This window comes from Sinocyclocheilus rhinocerous, unplaced genomic scaffold (assembly GCF_001515625.1).
Source record: "Sinocyclocheilus rhinocerous isolate Xijiao unplaced genomic scaffold, SAMN03320098_v1.1 scaffold1774, whole genome shotgun sequence".
NCBI classification, from domain to species: Eukaryota; Metazoa; Chordata; class Actinopteri; order Cypriniformes; family Cyprinidae; genus Sinocyclocheilus; species Sinocyclocheilus rhinocerous.
The window spans coordinates 210,960-225,606 of record NW_015638963.1 but is presented as its reverse complement, the minus strand read 5'-3'; the positions used below and the strand labels follow the sequence as shown (position 1 = coordinate 225,606).

The 14,647-nt window shown below is 36.9% G+C and overlaps 1 protein-coding gene across 1 annotated transcript; it reads right to left on the bottom strand.

Moving 5' to 3' along the window:
* Positions 1–1,744: 1,744 nt before the first annotated feature.
* LOC107750402 (E3 UFM1-protein ligase 1) lies at positions 1,745–14,431 on the bottom strand. The gene is made up of 19 exons (XM_016565762.1): positions 14,214–14,431; positions 12,446–12,591; positions 12,289–12,317; positions 11,293–11,390; positions 10,989–11,103; positions 10,505–10,635; positions 9,405–9,463; positions 9,174–9,320; positions 7,679–7,854; positions 7,404–7,580; positions 6,505–6,628; positions 5,909–6,031; positions 5,390–5,510; positions 4,897–5,063; positions 4,364–4,491; positions 3,999–4,079; positions 3,686–3,771; positions 2,732–2,912; positions 1,745–2,376 (listed from the first exon to the last, which is right to left on the bottom strand). Exons 1-19 carry the CDS (start codon positions 14,288–14,290, stop codon positions 2,158–2,160), a joined length of 2,385 nt encoding a protein of 794 aa, XP_016421248.1. The 5' UTR covers positions 14,291–14,431; the 3' UTR covers positions 1,745–2,157.
* Between the last annotated feature and the right edge of the window lie 216 nt (positions 14,432–14,647).

Below are 14,647 nucleotides of genomic sequence, written 5' to 3'. Positions count from 1 at the left end.
TGTTAAACTTTTAATAAATTGATGTTAAATTGTTTAAGTTTCATGATTTTAATTAATTAGACATGTTTTTTGTTAAAACTTAATATAATCATCCGGAAAAATTAAAACGGGGGGAAAAAAACTAAATCCAGAAAAATTAAAACTGAATTTTTTTTTGGAAAAAATAAAACGGATTTCTTAGGGCCCTACAAATATCATGCATCTGAAGCTATAATTTTAATACTAAGCAACAGTGCATATTATATAGGGTCTATTTAAATTCTTTTAAATGGCGCTCACTCGTTTTTGTGAAAGACCCAAGAAGGACCATGCAGCCACTTTCCACACAGGCACACTTCATGTTTGGTTGAAATAATCCTTAAGCATGTAAATTTATAATTTCCTTCCGTTTAATTTAGACACAACTATGGGACACGGTCGTGCAGCAGCGAGCAACAGTGAAAGGAACCTCAAGGTTGTAAATGTGTGAAATTGTATAGGGCCCCATTCCTGTATTTTGCCTGGGGCCCCCAAATCACTAAATCCGCCCTTGGTCAGAATGACCTCCTCTCCTAGGTTCACGAAACGGTCGTCCATAAAATGCATTGCTGTTCTGTTGTAAGTGATCTTAATAATAACGGCGATGCTTAATGTTCTCTGGTCATAATGACGACGATCTTCTCATCTCAGTACTGTCAAACATTTTTGCAAAACATTGTATTCGTTTATGAGAGTCAGTAATGACAGAAAAATAATATTTATTTGGGAAGCAAATAAGTAGCAAATGTTTAGCAATATGAAGATGCTTGTAGCACTTTATGCTTGAATGTGTCTTGTAAATGTTCGTAGTGATACTGTACTAAATTTGGACATTTAAAGGGTTAGTTCACCCAAAAATGAAAATTCTGTTATTAATTACTCACCCTCATGTCGTTCTAACCCCATAGAACTCCGTTCATCTTCGGAACACAAATTAAGATATTTTTGATGAATTCTGAGAGCTCTCTGACCCTCCCATAGACAGCAAGGTAACTACCACGATCAAGGCCCAGAAACTTAGCAAGAAGATCGGTAAAATGTGACATCAGGGGTTCAACCATAATTTTACGACTTTATTCAACAATTCGTCTCCTCCTTGTCACCCTGGTGCCATTTTGGAGAATATCCACTGAACATAAACAGCCTATGCTATTCTGTGTCAGCTGCGTCACGTGCATACGGTTGTTGTTTACGCTTTGATTTGAATGAAAACAAGGTATCCGCTTGATGCAGCTGATGCAGAATAGCATATGCTGTTTATGTTCAGTGGATATTCTCCAAAATGGCACCAGGGTGACAAGGAGGAAACGAATTGTTGAATAAGTCGTTATTTTTGTTTTCTTTGTGTACAAAAAGTATTCTAGTAGCTTCGTAAAATTATGGTTGAAGCCCTGATGTCACATGGATTATTTTACCGATCTCCTTGCTACGTTTCTGGACCTTGATCGTGGTAATTACATTGCTGTCTATGGGAGGGTCAGAGAGCTCTCAGAATTAATCAAAAATATCTTAATTTGTGTTCCGAAGATGAACGGAGTTCTATGGGTTTAGAACGACATGAGGGTGAGTAATTAATAACAGAATTTTCATTTTTGGGTGAACTATCCCTTTAACTGCTACAAATCAAAGTTGTTTTGATATCTACAACTTACCCATGAACTGTAAATGTCACATACAAACGTACTGAAACCTCAGTTTAAACGTTGAACATTTATTTATTTTGGTCATCTTTTTTTTCGTCCTGTAAATCCTTACAATCAGAAGTGTTGCTAACTCCACTTGAGCAGTAGAGGCACAGTGGTAAAATATATTAATTGACTTTATTTATGGATCATAGATAAGCTGCAATTCAAATGTATGCAAAATGATTGAGAAATATTAACAAATATTTCCAAAATAATTACCATTCTCAGCCTGGGCTGAGGGGAAAAACTTAGGGGCTTTGGAGGGGAAACACACTTTTGTCAGTAAAGCACTGTAATTGTCAGAACAATCCAAAAATTCCACTTTCCCCTCCACTGCTTCTCATAAGAGGAAATGTGTTGCAAGACTGAATTCAGTCCGTTTATTTCACACATTTAAAATTAGAGCTCTAATACATAATGTAGCAGAATCCATTAATGGCTGGGGTTGTTTGTGTTACTCAGTGATAGATGGTTTTCTCTGAGAAAGGATGATGTCTTTAATGTCTCTGGTGAGACTGTGGAGCTCTTTCTGAAGGCCCTCCATGTCATCAGAAACAACAGGGCCGTCTTCGGCTCCTTCCCCCAGATTACTCTTCTTCTCCTGGCCTTGACCCTGTTCTATCAGCTGCTTCACCACCAGACTCTGGTACTGAGACAACAGCTTGTGCTGCTCCTAAAACAAACACACACACACACACACACACACACACACGGACAAACATGTAGCCTCTGTAGATTCATTCTGTTAGGATGTGAAATAGCACTTTAAGGGTTTTGTTTAACTAGAAATTGCATTTCAATAAAAAAACAGGACTGCTATACGAACTATGCACAAGCATATGGTTCACTGCATTTTAGTATTTATATTTAGCATTGCTTTTCCCTGTTGTCCATCACAAAAAGGCCAGTTGAGAACTACCATTGAATGGATTGTATGCAATGACTCTGTCTAATACTTGTCTGTATATTACAGGTTTGTGTTTCTTGGCACAGCTGTATTTTACTGTAGGTTTAGGGGACACGTTTACCTCGGAAATCTTGCTTTGCAGGAAGCCGATGATATGCGGCACACAGCGTCCAGGTGCATGCAGCATGCAGTGTGTGACGTTCTGGAAGAGCAAGACGCTGGTCAGATGAAGCACAAGCGCAGGGTCTTCTGTATCTTTCAACTGCTCCGACAGAGCCTGACGGTGCACAAAGAGAGCCTGCCTGCACACACACACACACACACATCAACCATATGTACACCTTGTTATGACTGCATTTGCTTCTAAATAGCTAGTCATCAAAAAAAAAAGTAACCAAATGAATTATAACACAATCATAATTAACAGCATTTTCTTAAGTCGGCATAAAATGAATATTCACCTGATCTATTTTCTAATGCATGTTATATATTTTATTGTGAACGTGTTTCGTTTTTAAAAAAATGTTTTGACCTCTGGTTACAGGACTTCCTGGTGAAAATGCAGGACTTCTCCAATCATCTTTCTCCACTTTGGCAATGCATAGAACCCACACTGTGCATATTTTTGACGCTACTTCCATTTCATCACTACTTTAACATTTTCTGATTTCGACTGGAATCTCAATCACATTTTAATGACAAACAGATTAGTAACAAAACGTAATTTGAGCGTGTGATGCATGGTTTCCTGTGATTGTGATTTTAATTCCTGTGGTTTATTTAAACCACCTCTTTGCATTTATCAGCAATTAATCACAAAGGTGTGTTTGCACATGCTGTTTGTTTTTAAAATCAATAATATGAACAAAAACTTAATGTAAAATAGTGCTAAACCTGATTAGAAAACAAACAATAATGATTTAACCATGAGAATATATTGCAATTATTCAAATTAAATACATAAACGTAGTCAATGCAGTGCAAATGACTCCTTATTTCCTACATTTGATTACTAAAGAACAGACAATTTAGTGATTAATGCCGATGCAGTATTGGAGAACGGAAGTGGCTCTACCTTTCTCTTTTCTTATCGACTTTCTTCAGAAAAAGCCCGCACTCTTCTGCACTCATCTCCAAACATGACAAAAAGTCTTCAATGGCCTGCAAATGGAAATGGTAGTCTCTCACATTTTCTCCATTCATTTTATTGGAAAATCTGTGGAACTATCTAGAATGGATTTAAACATGACACTCTACTCTCTTAAGCATTATCAAATTATTCAATTATTAATAAAAAACATGCAGTGAGCTGTGTAAACGTCAGGTGTTTGAACTGAAATCTGAGCAGTTCTGTGAGCACAGATTCCATGCAGTGTCATCAAACGCACCTTTCCATTGAGACTGTTGTGTAGCTTCATCAGAGGAGATTTAACTTCATCTGAGAGCTTTGCCAGAATCTTCAGCCTGATCTGCAACACAGTACCAAACGCAGACACAACACACATGTAAAAGAGAGACTTTGCAAAAGCACATTGTAAGTGCGACAGGAGAAGATAATGCTGTAATCTGCACTTTTCATGATTAGGTAATTGCAGCAGCTGTAATGGTATTTTTTGATTCACTGTTCAGCTCTATGAGAAAGACATGGTAACAAAGCACTGAATAGTTTGTTCTCCTGTCAAATGCATCAGATTACAGAAGTGCAATGTGCTGTGAATGCATGTCCAGATTATGAATGATCAGTTGACTGCACCTCACTGGTGATGGCAGTCGAGCTGTCCGAGGTCATATGCTCAGCTGCCACAAAGCTCAGCAGCACATTGGTCACATCCGTACATACAGTCCTCAAAACATGCCTGGCAATGGCAGCCTGTGTCTCATCTGGTGTGTACAGAAAAAAAGCAGGGAAATGAGCGAATGATAGACTAAAAGAGAGGAAAACATCTCTGTAAATTGTGTATGCTTGGTGCATACACATGCAATGATTGAGGAGCTAAACCTGATAATTCCCGACAATTTTAAAATTGTGGCAGACAGAAACGGGTCTACGGTGGTGGAATAAAAAATACGGGGTGTCTATTTACATTTAGTTAAAAGTGGCTGTAAAACATCTGCTCCAGTGGCGCAGATGGATAAGTGCGCGTCGTTGGCTTTTTGACGCGATCGACATGCATCGACATGTTTGCGTTTGTAATTTGTTATTTTGTTTTCAGAATTGTGATTTGTTTTGCACTTCTCGGCCACCGTACAGGTTGGTTTTTAGTCCACAAAAGGAGACAAACAAACCTGAGAAGAGTTTGGTTCCTTTCTCAAAGAGGCGGATGTTGTTGTACAAGTTGTTGATCTCCTCCTGAAGATCCTTCATGTTTTTCTTCCGACTCCCTCCTGCTCCGGTTGAACTTGTGGACATGAAAGCTGCGCTGACCACTTCCTGGTACATTTTACTCAATGGCCTGGCAAAACAAAAAAGCTGAGGTTCTGTAATTTCATTTTCAAAACTTTGTGGAGAATCAAAAGCCTCTTGGACTCACGGCCCAAGATGACTGTTCTGTGTGAAGATTTGGTGAGATAAATATTTTAATTGGAATGAACAGCTGTTAATGCACCATAACACAACATGCCATTAATGTGACATTTTTTTATCTATTCCAATTCCAATCAATTCAATGTGTGCAAGGAGAAAATTTGTACATTTTTTTAACTTTATCATAAACACTTGATGCTTGTAAAAATGCCTGTTTTTTTTGGTCTCCATATGCTTGAATATCATGGTTTGAACCTTTGTATCTGCTCTGCTAGTTCCTGCAGCATCTCCTCAGAGCTGTCACACACTTTCTCCCCCAACGCCTCCATGATCTCCTCCACTGAGAGGAAGGACATGTCTCCTTGCGTATTTCGGCCTGTAACACATGCAAGGTCACAAACTAAAACAGGAACTACAGCTGTTTCCTACTATCATGAGAAATTTTACCAAGAAAGTAACACTACATAAAAGTGACATTTGTTAACATTAGTTAACATAAGCAACAGCTAACATGAAATATTTCAATACTAACCTATTTTATTAAAGGCTGTACATTTCTATATATCCATTTATATTGTATGTGTACATTTTTAACCAGTTAAATAATACTAAATAAATAAATATTAATATAGTAATCAGAAAGTAACTAGAAATGAACAGTAAGTCATCAACTGATAAGCACAGAAAGACAGTGTTGTTTATTGTTAGTTCTTGATACCCAAAGCATTTTCATTTGTTGTGTGTGTGTTAACACAAGCACATCTGTGTTCATACTCTGAGAGGTGTGTGTCGTCTCCTCATCACTGTCTTCCTCCCTCTTGGCCTTCTTTTTTGTTTTGCGAATTCGGATCTCTCGGGCATTTCCGCCTCCACCTCCTTTCACGCTTCCGCTGCCCTCTGAGGAACAGAAAGCCAACAGCAGGCTTTTTATCAACAGTACTTTCTACTGCAAGTTATGAAAATGATAGAATCAAAATCTGAGTGATGCATAATAACTGAGCTCATCAAGCCATACTCTTTTTTTTTTTTTTTTGAATCAGGAAGTTTGGTCAGAACATACTGAAGGGCTAGCTACTAGCGTTTAGTTTGCATTATCCGTGAATGGCTTCTCGTTATTGCTAAGCTGAAGCAGGTGGTATTGGGGGGAGAAAAATCATTTGCATATGAGCCTGAGTGTAATGCTCCATCTTCCTGGAGGAGAGATACTGTACATTTTAAATGTGTTTAACCCCTTAAAATTAATTTTGTCAACTTAATACACTAGCATATAAATGACCACAAAGCTAACAGCAGGCATGGACTAAAAACGAATCAGTATCGTCTGTGCTACCTGCCCCGCTTTACAATGATCTGAAATAAACTCTCCTTACCCGTAGCCTTCTTCCTGCGTTCGTCTCGTTTGTCTTTCTTTGAAGAGGTTGAAGTCTCCAACAAAACTGATGCTTGTTTGACATCATCCTCCATTATCAGAAACACAGGGTTGTTCTTCACTTCCTATTGTTAAAGGGGAGAAGTTAAACACATCCAATGACAATCCCCTACAAACACTACTATTTCTTGCTGGAAATAACACCATGCCAGTGTGTTCACCAAATATGTGTTGATTTCTTGTAAATGTGTTGTTGCATAAAATATCTTATTAGATCTGGTTGTCAACAACAGACAAAAGCATGTTTCTTCAAAATACCTTGTTTTGTGTTTTGCAGATTAAATAAAGTCATCCAGTTATAAAATAACTAGAGTTACTTTAAGTACTATTTATATACTGCTTTTTTGTATTATTTTATTAATAGTTTTGCTTTTATTTTTATATTTTCAGTTTTCATTTTTATTTGAATGTTTAGTGATGATTTTGCTAAGTGCTTTTGTTTAATATTACTATTTGTTTTGATTTATTTCAGTTTTATTTTCTATTTATTTCCAGTTACTTCAACTTATTTCAAATAGTTGCCATGGCAACATTACTCATTGTCATTTAGTTTTTCATTTAATATTCAGATTTTATTTCAACGAACAAATATGTTTTAATACGTTTTAATTTTAGTTAATGATGATAACCCTGCTTGGAACAACATGAGGAGAAATTATGAGAATTTTCATTTTTGAGTGAAATATCCCACTAATTTACTCAATAGCAGGGATTTAAATCCGTCACTCATATTTACACACCAAATAGGACCCACTTAGCTGGAGTAATTTGAAAATATATATTGTTTAACCGATGTGTGGAGGCATTCGAAGTGTATAGTGCACAGGAAAAGTCGCATACCTTCTGTGCTTTCTGTTGCATAATATCATCAAACAAAGCGATGCATCCTGTGATGAACTTCTCGCTGACTACAGAAGTGGAGAGAAGCCTTGCACTGGACTGCACATTCATGGCCCTCAGCACTTCATTCAACAGAATTCCTACATCCTCCTCCGACAGACTGCTTGGAATCATTGGCTAAACAGGAAATTAACATGAACATTTATGGAGGTATTTTTCATAAATAATAATAATAATAATACAAATACATTTAAAAAAAAGTTGCATAACTGCACCTGTAGGTCGACCCAAGTGGCTGAGTTGATAGCCTCCTCCACTGAGGCCTCCAACTGATCTACAATGGCTTTGCCAACACACGCAGATTTGAGAAAAAGCAATTTGCTGGACTTAAACCTCTTCTTTATGTAGCTGACTGGATCAGGTATTCCCAAACGGGTCAGTGCCTCAAACTCTGCAGGAAAAAAAATAACACAACTGGACTGAGAAGAGCTTTACAGGACTGTTCTCAGATTAATATGAATTAACTGACTCATCAAAAAAAAAAAAGCACTTCAAACATGAGATATATTGATATTTATCAACACCTATTGACACATCTCAGGTGTGTTCATTACAAACGGAAAGCACAGTCAAAATTAAGGCAATTAAGGCAAGGTTCAATGTTTGTATTTTTTATCATTTAGAATAGAATAGGCTTATACAGTACAGATAAATATAAATACATCTGCAAAATATATCTAAATACATCCAATTCTGGACACAGCTTTAGTTGGAGGCAGGTGGCATTTATTATTTAGGGCTAGAAAGCATTTTAAAGGGATACTCCACCCCAAAATGAAAATTTTGTCATTAATCACTTACCCCCATGTCGTTCCAAACCCGTAAAAGCTTCGTTCGTCTTCGGAACACAATTTAAGATATTTTGGATGAAAACCGGGAGGCTCGTGACTGTCCCATTGACTGCCAAGTAAATCACACTGTCAAGGTCCAGAAACGTATGAAAACAATTGTCAGAATAGTCCATCTGTGGTTCAACTGTAACGTTATGAAGCGACGAGAATACTTTTTGTACGCGAAGAAAACAAAAATAACGACTTCATTCAACAATTTGTCTCCTCTGTGTCTCTCCATTTTGGAGAATATCCGCTGAACACAAACTGCATACACTATTCTGTGTCAGCCGCGCTGCACAGATGCGCTGTTTTCGTTCAAATCAAAGCGTAAATACACGTAGAAAACGTATCCTTGTGTCGCGGCTGACACAGAAGAGCGTACGCTGCTTGCGTTCAGCGGATATTCTCCAAAATGGCGTTACGCTGATGCAGAGAGACACAGAGGAGACAAATTGTTGAATAAAGTCGTTATTTTTGTTTTCTTGGCGTACAAAAAGTATTCTCGTCGCTTCATAACATTACGGTTGAACCACTGATGGCAGATGGACTATTCTGACGATGCTTTTCATACTTTTCTGGACCTTGACAGTGTAATTTACTTGGCAGTCAATGGGACAGTCACAAGCCTCCCGGTTTTCATCCTAAATATCTTAAATTGTGTTCCGAAGACGAACGAAGCTTTTACGGGTTTGGAACGACATGGGGGTAAGTGATTAATGACAACATTTTCATTTTGAGGTGGAGTAACCCTTTAACTCCAGTGCTGCGACTGCAATATATTGGGAGTCATCCGTTTTTCTGGGTCCATAATTCCCAGAGAAGGGAAACTGAACATTTGAATGCATAAGCTATATGCTGTCATTTCAAATCAACACACCTAAATATCCATTCTGTTTGAGAAAGGACTCAACCCAAGTGCTCTGGGCTTTGGAGTAGATGTCAGGAATGTAGATGGCTTTATCCTGCCTGCCTCCAACCACGGAGCCCTTCAAACGGCCACTGTTAACCAGTTCTTCAAGCACCGCTGATAAACAAGAAAGAACAGTCTAGATGGGCAGAATGCTCAAATAAGAAACGATTATGGAAAAAGGCAAACTACTATACTTACAGTACAACAGATTCTCCTGAAAACCATAGAGATTTAGCAAGTTACTAATCTGTGCAGGCCTACGGATGGAAATCACAACTGTTAAAAACCACAGAGAAATCATCTTTACAGTCAAAAGAGAATTTAAGGAAAATGTAAGACAGATTAAAAAAAACGTACAACTTGTAATCCACTGACAAATAAAAGAAATCAGAGATTCTTAAGACTAATGTGCATTGGTTTGAGCTTCTGTTACCATATGTGATGCTGGAGCACAAAAGCAGTCTTAAGTCGCTGGGGTATATTTGTAGCAATAGCCAAAAAAACATTGTATGGGTCAAAATTATCGATCTTTCTTTTATGCCAAAAATCATTAGGATATTAAGTAAAGATCATGTTTCATGAAGATATTTTGTAATTTTAATTTTTAAAATTACTTAATTTTTGATTAGTAATATGCATAGCTAAGGACTTCATTTGGAAAACTTTAAAGGTGATATTCTCAATATTTAGGATTTTTTTGCACCCTCAGATTCCAGATTTTCAAATAGTTGTATCTCGGCCAAATATTGTCCTATCCTAACAAACCATACATCAATGGAAAGCTTATTTATTCAGCTTTCAGATGATGTATAAATCTCAATTTCAAAAAATTGACCCTTATGACTGGTTTTGTGCTCCAGGGTCACATATTTCATGTGTACTATGAATGAGTGTTGATCAATAGTATAGGTGAATAAAAGATTTAATTAAATCTATTCATCATATTAAGTGACCATGTCTCTTCAGAAGACTTAGATTAATCGGTTTTATTCATATGGATTACTTTTATGGTCTCTTTATGAACTTTTTGAAGCATCAAAGTTTTGGCTGAATGGGCTTTCAGTACAGGGACAGAAATCTCTCAGATTTCTATAAAAATTCATTTGTGTTTCAAATATGAACAAAATTCGTATGGATTTGGAATGAGTCATTTTCATTTTTGGTTGAAGTAACCCTTTAATCGACAGGCTGACAACAGCACATTATTTTGATAACTCAGTAATAGTAAATTACAGTACACCTTTTATTATATATATTTCCATGATCTATCCCGTGATGCAGAGGGTGGAGTTGCTTACCTTGAGATGGCACTGAACAGACCACATATGCAAGCTTTGTGTCTGGAGAGGAAAGCTTGAGTGAAGATCACTCCCCTGTTGTACTGATCAATCTGACCGTGGATCACTCTGCCCAGCCTCGAGTTCAGCTCCTAGCAGAGTGAACATGTTACAGAAGCCAGTCAAAAGACCACTTCATTACACATGTGTAATAATACAATTATTAATGATCTCATATGTGTGTTGCTCATATAAAGTTCTAGTATTTTTAAAAATGTAAAACAAATAAATGTTATGGTATAAAATTAATGATCAAACCAATATTTACTACATTAATATATATATATATATATATATATACACAGACATATACAGACAGATACACCACAACTTGACAATTACTGTAACTGCAAAGCAAGCAGGTTTTCAGAAAATACTGATTGATTGTTTCTCATAAAGATGCATTCTAACAAGAATCACAATTTTTCACGCAGACTGGACTAACCTCAGTAAGAAAATCTCCAGGTAGATCATACATTTTGCAAAGCTCTGCGATGTTCACCTGTCCAGCCTCCTGGAGTTTATCATTCACCTCCTCAGCAAGCCGATCTAAGTATGTTCTTTACAGGAGAACAAGCATTAAAGGAGAAATGTATGAGAAACTGCATGACACATAAGCCACCTACAAAGTTTATTCAAAAGTTCAACATATTGACAGAACTGCATTTCGAAGAGCATTTCGACTAGTTTTCCTTCCATTCTACAAGTACCACTTTAAGAACATGTATTCTCAGTCGTTTTTCACTCACTCGTCGATCAGTTGACCCAGGATGAGTTGTGTGCCTCTGTCTGCTTTGGCGATTTCATTTACTCTGCTCTCCACATGCACCAAATCAACATTGATGATCTGTGAGAAATATTAAACAACAGTTAAAGGAATAGTTCACCCAAAATTGAAAGCTTCCTGAAAATATATTCACCCTAAGGCCATCCAAGATGTTGATGTTTCTTCATCGGAACAGATTTAAAGGACTTTCTCAGCAATGGATGCTCTGCAGTGAATGGGTGCCGTCAGAATGAGAGTTGATAAAAACATCACAGTAATCCACAAGTAATCCACACTACTCCAGTCCAACAATTAACATCTAATGAAGTAAAAAAGCTGCATGTTAGTGATAAATAAACTCACTATTAAGACATTTTTAACTTCAAATCATTGCTAAAATATGTGTCCTCTAGACAGAGAAAAAGTTGCCTTGTGTAAATCAGGAGAAACATGCAGTGATCAAGCACCATTTACAAGCAAAAATAGTTCTACACAAATATGTTGGTGGATTTTGATGTGTGAGAACAAAAGGGGATGGACTTTTTCACTGAAGGAAGTATAAATATGAATTATGGACTTGCATTTTGGCCAGAAGCAATGGATTAAATTTAGAACACCTTAATGATGGATTTGTTTCTTACAAACACACACCTTTTTGCTTTATTCGACATTAACTGATGGACTGGAGTGGTGTGGATTATTGTGATGTTTTTATCAGCTGTTTGGACTCTCATTCTGACGGCACCCATTCACTGCAGAGGATCATTTGGTGAGCAAGTGATGCAATGCTACATTTTTTCCAACGGAGAAACAAATTTATCTACATCTTGGATGGCCTGAGGGTGACTAAATTTTCTGCTAATTTTTATTTCGTGGTGAACTATTCTAAAATATTTAATCATGCATATCATCTGCCCTCCTTCATAAGATGCAAATAAAAACTATAAAATGTTGATGTTATGTTATCTACCAAACCAACCTTTTGAAGATCCACAACATTAATCCTCCCTTAAAATATAAAGCAAAATGTTAGATTCAAGCAGTCGTTTAGTAGACTTTGTTATTCAAAGTGACATACAGCACACTTATTACAGGGAAACAGAGGAGCTAAATCAGTTCATATATTCTACACTAACCTCTGTGCATATACAGCTCATCGCGGATTTCCTGGCTGATCTGTGCAGGAGTCACATACTCTTTCCCATCCAGAGTGTGAACCACGTCTAACTTCTTATCCTCCACCAGCTTGGCCACGATCTCAATGCAGTTCCTCTCAGACAACCTGAATTCAACACACAACACACAGTTAACAAAATAATTTCTGAGGTCAAATCGTACATGACAAGTACTTTCTCATAAAATATTGTTGACTTTTTTTTTTTGTCTTACTCCAATAGGAAATTTCTTGTAATGAAACTCCCTTTTAACCATTCCATCAACTCTATAAAGCCTACTGTATAATATCTGAGATTTCAATTTTTAAGACCTCTACACGTGATCAAAACTTTGCATCTTCTACATGCTTTCTGTGGTATGATTGATATTTCATACTTACATTTACATTTAGTCATTTAGCAGACGCTTTTATCCAAAGTGACTTACAAATGAGAACAATAAAAGCAGTCAAAACTAACAAAAGAGCAACAATATATAAGTGCAAATGACAAGTCTCGGTTAGCCTAACGGAGTACACGTAGAAAGGTGTGTATATATATATATATATATATATATATTATACACAAACACACAAACAAAGAAAAACAAGTAGATAGAATAGAAAAAAGAGAAGGCTAGTGTTTGTTTTTTGTTGTTTTTTTAAATAAAGAATACAAAAATAAAAAAAGATAAATATAGATGAAGTAGAATTAAAATAGAATAGAAAGTGTTAGAGTTAGAGGGTCAAATAAAGGTGGAACAGATGCGTTTTTAGTCGTTTCTTGAAGATGGTTAAGGACTCAGTTGCTCGGATTGATTTGGGCAGGTCATTGGACGCCTCACCTCTCCAAGATACCTTGAAGGACCTATCTGAGAGGTAAGACTCAAACCACTGGCGTGCGGTTCCTGAGATGCCATTTTTCAATAGGGTTGACAGGAGAATCTGGTGGTTCACCATATCAAAAGCAGCAGACAGATCCAGCAAGATAAAATCATACTTTTTAGCAAGTAAAAGGCCTTTTAGTACCATTCAAAAAAATTCCACCTTCAGGTTGTATTATATATGTCTTTGCAAATTAGGTTTACTTTATTACCCATACTTTACTCCTTATATATATATATATATATATATATATATATATATATATACACACACACACGCAGAAAATTCATGTTAATATGCCTAATATATAACACACCAGGCTTTTTCTGTAATGTTTATTTGTACATCTGTCAAACATCATTGTATTGCATTATTAAACAATTAAAACTACAGAACTTTGGTCACAAAACTAAACATTTAAATATAGTTTACTAAGTCCTATTATAAAGTAATAAAGAATGACAACTGATATATGCATTTTAGTGGTCTGCTATACTTTATAAGAATCTCATTTATTTATATGATAAACTATCAGAATTTCACCTTACTTTTTGGTCATCTGCACAAAACTGCATATTTTTGCTCATGGTATATTGCTCGTAATACCATGGTACTAAATGATTCCCATACACATGCTGCACAGGCTTCAATGTGCTTGACACTGTAAGATCACCGTTGTAGATCATAACGCGGCCAAAAAACATGATGTTACGACGAAAGCGCATGTAAAAGAATAGAAATGATCAGTTCTGACGCGTTGCAAATTCTTGTGCTGATCCAAGACATAAGAAACTGGGGGCGGGATGAAGAGCGCCATTGGATTATTCAGTGGAAGTTCTCCTGCAGCAACAACAACATGGTTTTACCTTTGGACAGCATCTGCAAACTGAGCTCTCTGAAAGTCCGCAGCTAGCCGCCTGATTTCCTCCCAGTCTGCAGCCATGACTTCACTTATTTACAGAAGTAGTGTTCTCGTTTTACTACAGCGTTTAATTAATCCTTGATTTTTAAACCAGTTCTCACGCTGAAACAGCAGCAGTGCCACACTGAAGGAAAAGACACGTCAGTCTCCTCCTGTAAACGTCAGACGGAAACACACAAGGGACAAACAGTTTTGTGAGTGCGCGTCACTCTCTGCCAGTACATACCAAGCGGCAACCTCCCGCTCTCTCTCGTGAAGCCAACACGGAAGTGACTTCAACTGTAATTCATCAACTGGCCGCTAGAGGCTGGCTGCAAAAGGGAGTCAATCCCATAGACTCCCCATGTTAAAATACCCAACTTTACAACAGAAAAAAAC